This window comes from Eublepharis macularius, chromosome 5 (genome assembly GCF_028583425.1).
Source record: "Eublepharis macularius isolate TG4126 chromosome 5, MPM_Emac_v1.0, whole genome shotgun sequence".
Taxonomy (NCBI): Eukaryota; Metazoa; Chordata; class Lepidosauria; order Squamata; family Eublepharidae; genus Eublepharis; species Eublepharis macularius.
This window is the reverse complement of record NC_072794.1, coordinates 23,367,485-23,373,484: the sequence shown is the minus strand read 5'-3', so window position 1 is coordinate 23,373,484 and position 6,000 is coordinate 23,367,485. Positions and strand designations below refer to the sequence as shown.

At 44.8% G+C, this 6,000-nt stretch overlaps 1 protein-coding gene across 1 annotated transcript in view; it reads left to right on the top strand.

The window, feature by feature from the left end:
- Positions 1-2,591: 2,591 nt before the first annotated feature.
- RXRG (retinoid X receptor gamma) overlaps positions 2,592-6,000 on the top strand; it is a 47,332-nt gene continuing 43,923 nt past the window's right edge. The window contains exon 1 of the mRNA XM_054980739.1: positions 2,592-2,667. Coding sequence (XP_054836714.1) covers positions 2,619-2,667 — 49 coding nt within the window. The 5' untranslated portion in view covers positions 2,592-2,618. The remainder of the gene's footprint in view (positions 2,668-6,000) is intronic.

Here is a 6,000-nt window from a genome sequence, read left to right as displayed (position 1 = left end):
AGAATTGAACCCCCCCACTCTGCTGTGGAAACTGAGCCTGCTTGTGTGGGGAGGGCAGAATACAAACAAACAAACAAACTCGGTGGGTGACCTTGGGCCAGTCACTCTGTCTAAGCTTAAACTACCTCACAAAGTTGTTGTGAGAATAAAACGGAGGAGGAAAGAATGATGCTACAAGCTGCTTTTTCTCCAGGCCAGATTGGCCAGGGATCCTGGAAGATTTTGCTTTCCTTCAGCCATGGAGGAAAAATCTTCCAGGACCCCTGGCCAATCTGCCATGGGTCACTGGGAGAGGTGAGGTGGGGGTGATAGCTGTGAATTTTCTGCATTGTGCAGGGGGCTGGACTAGATGCCACTTGGGGGTCTCTTCCAGCTCTGTTTCTTCGGGTCCCCACTTTGGGGAGAAAAGCAGAGTATAAATATGCAGATAAACTGAAGAGATAAGTTCTACAAAACCCTTTATTTGGTTGTCTAACATGCAATCTACATTATATACATTTATTTACTTCATTTATACCCCACTTTTCTTCCCAAAAGGGACCCGAAGTGGCTTACAACATTCTCCCCTTCTCCACTTTTTTCTCACAACAACCCTACAAGAGAGGGTAGGCTGAAAAAGAGGCTGGTCTAAGGTCCCCCACCCAGCTTCCATATCAGAGTGGGGATTTGAATTTCCTAGATCTTAGTCTGACATTCTAACCACTATACAGGTCTCAGAGCTGGAAGTTGTTGAGGCCATAGGGCAGAATGCATCTCATCCTGCCCCATTTAATACACTTTCAGTGCAGTCCTAAGCAGAGTTACTCCAGCCTAAGACTATCGAAGTCAATGGACTTAGACTGGAGTAACTCTGCCTGGGATGGCAGTATTTCTTCCTCCACCCCACCATTGGAGTCCTCTTTGTTATAACAGCCAGGGGAATGTAGGGAGGAAGTCAGATCACGAGCACATTCTGCAGTGCACCAGTCTTGCTAGGCAGAACCTACCGGTTGCAAAGTTGCATTCTTAGCAAACCGTGCCAGAGAGAGCAAGGCTATGTACTAAACATAGATGGTTTTTAATGACCTGAGGCATATACTGCCCTAACACTGAGAAATGAGGGATGCAATCCAAAGATCACTTTTCTGGTAGTAAGCCCCTTTTGCTAAAATGGGATTTTCTTCCAAGTACCTTAGGTGTCTCCCAGGCTCTCAAAACTTACTTATTTTGATTTACTTAATTAGAGAATTGCTATACAATCTCTTCAGTGAACTTGCTCGACATAAAATACGATAACAAACAAAATAAAACATAAAACATGGTAAAAGTTAACAAGTAAAAGCTCCGCACAAAACATTTAGCAAATTAAAGCAAGTCCCCAAACTTTTAATATGATGCTTTGGCCGCCAGCAATATCACTGAATTCCTAATATTAATAATTAATCCTGTGCTCGCTCTAGGTGAAAAGGGCTCGTCTTCCTATCTTGCCCAGTTCAGAGATCTGTGTAGCTTGAATGCTTGTTGTATACTTCTAGATCAACAGAAGCAAGGCTGATACAATCAATCCCTGGATTGGATCCGGACTAGCAATTGCAGAATGCAAAGATTTCTGCCCACAGACCATAATTTTCCTGCCTCCCTGTTCTTTCAGCAGCCCGCAGCTCCTCACCTTCGACCTGCTCCTGGGAAGAGGAGATTCCTGGGAACAGGATTTCAGGGGGCATTTGGGGATGCCATGGGATAGGAGGTAAAAGCATATTCTGCAGGCAGAAATGCTTACACCCACAGAAACATCTTGTCTGGATCTAAGCCCCTAATTTGTGCTCTGCCTGGTTTATGAGTTCTGTGTAACTTCTTGTCAGTGAAATACAAGGAGGAAATAATGATGAAATTCAATCTCTCCTAAAGTTGCCTCCTTTTATTTCAGTAGCACTCTTGTACCTTTAACACCTCCAAAGCAGGTTGATATTCAACAGATGGCCCTTTCCCAAATGGAGGCGTAGAGAAAGAAAAAGCTGTTAAATTTCTGCCTGTCATGGTTGTTAAAGGCATAGGAGCTCTGCCAGGTAGCAAGCATAGAGTAGCTGGAAACTTAAGAATTTACATCAGACAAAACTTTGGCCTGATAATATCTGATTATTCTCTGAGATCAATGGCTGGCTGCATGTGTATGTTACCATATGTCACCCTCTCAATTAATTACTTTGAACAAGCATTGATTTTTGATTAGTACATACTTCAAATAATCCCCTTTCCCTCTCCTCCCAATTTATTTCTCCCTGCTTTTGATTTGTGACCTATACCAGGGCTGTGAAGCATCGATTGGTTGTGCGGCTGATGGATTAAGCTGGTGCTTGGACACAAAACAAGTGCATAGAGAGGAGGGGTGGGGGGAGAGGAAAAGCCCTGCCCAGAACGGAATGGGAGAGCAGTCACTGAAGCCTTGAGGGTGAGCAGGAGTTGGAGAGAACCTCCTTTGGCAACATTGCAGCTTCGCTTCGACAGGCAGCTGCCACTGAATTTCAGGAGAGAGCTTTCCTCGCCCCAAGGTTGCCAGCCAGCTCTGAATATTTTTCACTGTTTTTGGAGTTGAAGACATCGTTGCAATTCCAAAGGAAGAGATGCACTGAAGATTAAACATGTATGGGAATTATCCACACTTCATCAAGTTTCCCACAGGCTTTGGCAGTAAGTATTTCCACGGGCGGTTTCAGCTTTCTGGTTTTAGATACAAAGAGCGATTCAACAGCCTGGGCGCAGAAGAAAAAGATACAAACAGAGAAAAGCATTCTGGTCTCGTTTAGGAAACAAGAAGGAAGTTGCTGTACCTCTTAAAACAGAGACAGTTTTCTAATTAGGAAGAAACTCCATGTTTTTTACTGTATCAGAGCAGCTTTGAGTTTTCTTTAAACTTTGTACTGAGGCATTAGTTAAACTGGCAGATTTTATATATTGTGAGTTTGTGTAGTCCATGTAACAGAATTCTGTTGCACCCTCTTCTCACACATGGTGCCTCTAATGAACAGACTTTTATCAGAATTACAGGGATAAAATGGATTATCTCGTCCAAATCATATCCTAAGAACGGCCTTTCCTCTTTATCCCTGTCACCTTACATTCTTCACAGTTACTCACGCAGGGATGCAATCCTATGCAGATTTACTCAGAAGTAAGTCCAGTTGTGTTCCACAGGGCTTACTCCAGGAAAATGTTTTTAGGATTGTACTTGATGCGCCCAGATAGTAAATCTTGGTATTATTGACGCTTTAGACTGTGTGTGAGCTCATGGGGTTGAATGCGCTTTCATACTCCAAATATGTGCACATAGAAAACGTATCAGGGAAAAGACTGTTCTGTGGGCAGGGATATTATGTACGAGACAGAATTTTCATCCGCGTGAGTCCCCTACTTGCAGTCTGAAATGGTCAAGGCATTGAGTGGTGCTGTGGGTGAGAACTAGGCCGGAAACTATTTTGAGAGCAAGTGAGGATGTCTTCTTAAGCTTGTTTGGCTTAGACGTAGAATGTGCTACATTTGCGAGTAGCTGGCTCACCTTGGGAAATATACATGAGTGAACGGGTAAGTAACACTGCCGTCCTAAGCAAAATTACACCCTTCCGTTGAAGAGAATTTTGCTTAGAAGGGTTTCACTTTACTTGGGATTTCATTAGAAGCATTAATCAGGACACTGAAGATTCAGGTTCATGTATGTGCTGAGTCTTGGGTACCTGTGCGGAAAAAGACCTGGAGCTGCATGGGGTTGCCAACCTCCAGGTCTGCCCTTGAGTTCTTCTGGAATTACAGCTGATCTCCAGACTAAATAAATCAGTTCACCTGGAGGAAATGACAGCTCCAGATGGTGAACTCTATGACATTGCATCCCTGCTCAACTCCCTTCCCTGGCATTACTCCCAAATCTCCAGGGATTTCCCAAGGTGGAGCTGGCAACCCTGAATTGATGGTTGTTGTGGATTTTCCAGGCTGTATAGCCGTGGTCTTGGCATTGTAGTTCCTGACCCTGAATTGTCATTCCACAAACCCTCTTTCCTTCTTTATCCCCATAACATCAAGATGACCACAACCCATGGCATTGTTACACCACACATGGATAGAGGTGCCTCAAGCTTTGGGGTGAATGTGTTTAGAAGGCAAGCATACCACTTATGACCACCGTGATCATTCCTGAGCTCAGCCTTGGACCCTCTGGCTCAAGCAGCTGCTGAATCGCTTTGCAGCTGTCTGGTATCTGGTGGTGGAGTTTCATGTCCTTCTGCATTGCAGCTGCTTTTGCAATGGGTGGATTTTCCTCTAGGATCATGGATGGTTGGGTCAGGTAATTACATGATGCAGGGGGAGAGAACTATGACTTGGGAGGCTGTGTGAAAATGTGCATGTGCAAAATACATTGTCTTAGATTAATACCAAATGGTAAGACATTTAAAAAACCCACTATAATTACTGGGTGACTGATGGCTTTGCTTATTCTTCATTTAAATAACTGGCTGCAGAACATGGTGAGGTTACAGGTCTCTCTGTGTGGGGAAACCAGGACTCCTGTCAGGCTGTGTGAGAACATGCATGTGTGAAATGCTGCTGTGAGCACTGTGTTGTGTGCTGTCTGAACACATGGAAAGTAACCTGACAAACAGGCGTGAGCTGCTCATGGACAGTTGAACTGCTTGATGAAAAATCAAGCCTTTGCTTGCCACTGGTGAGTAGAATGTGAGCAGAAGCAGAGGGTGTTTGAGCATCTCGAATTGGAAGGGCTGCATATGTAGTGATAACTCATGTTTTTAATAGACAAGCAAATGGGTAAGCCAAGGAGTGCACAGTTACCTGAATCAATGCTGGAAGCAATGAAAAGGGCAAGCAAAATACTTTCATCTGGTGTGTGCGTGCATGTCAGTACATGCTCCCTAAAGTCACCATATTCTTGATTCTGGAAGACATGATGTAACTGAGCATTGATCAATTGATCTCAGGTTGGTTGTTGTGGGTTTTCCGGGCTGTATTGCCGTGGTCTTGGCATTGTAGTTCCTGACGTTTCGCCAGCAGCTGTGGCTGGCATCTTCAGAGATGTAGCACCAAAAGACAGAGATCTCTCAGTGTCACAGTCCTGTGACACTGAGAGATCTCTGTCTTTTGGTGCTACATCTCTGAAGATGCCAGCCACAGCTGCTGGCGAAACGTCAGGAACTACAATGCCAAGACCACGGCAATACAGCCCGGAAAACCCACAACAACCATCGTTCTCCGGCCGTGAAAGCCTTCGACAATACAATGATCTCAGGTTAACAAAACAGATAACCAGCAACTAGGGTTGCCAGCCTCCAGGTGGTAGCTGGAGATCTCCTGGAATTACAACTAATCTCCAGGCAACAGAAACCAGTTCCCCTGGAGAAAATGACTGTTCTGAAGGGTGAACTCTATGGCATTATATCTCACTGATGCCTCTCCCCTCCTAAACCCCACTCTCTCCAGGCTCCATCCCCCAAATCTCCAGGAATTTCCCAACTTGGACCTGGCAACCCTACCAGCAACTAGACAGCTGTTCAATTCAGTAATTTCTCCCCCTTGCCAGCCCAACAAAAGACTATGCTATGATTATGGATATTCTTAGCGTACTAGAGTTGTTGATTTCTTTTTTTTTTTTTTGGTGGCAGGGCCCTTAGGGTTGCCAACTCCAAACTGAGCAATTTCTGGAGATTTGGGGGGTGGAACCTGGCAAAAGTTGATTTTGAGGAGGGGAGGAACCTCAGCAGGGCAAAATGCCATACAGACCACCCTCCAAAGCAGCCATTTTCTCCAGGGGAACTTATTTCTGTTGTCTGGAGATCTGTTGAAATTCAGGGAGAACTCCAGATCCCACCTGGAGGCTGGCAACCTAAGTCACAAGCAACTGGAATTCAGCCTGTAAATGTTTCCTTGACTCATAAATGTCGTGATGAGAGAAGGTTCCCTTCATGAAATTTGGCTTGTCATGCGGCACTGGAAGGCACATACGGCCTTCCAGGAAAAGAG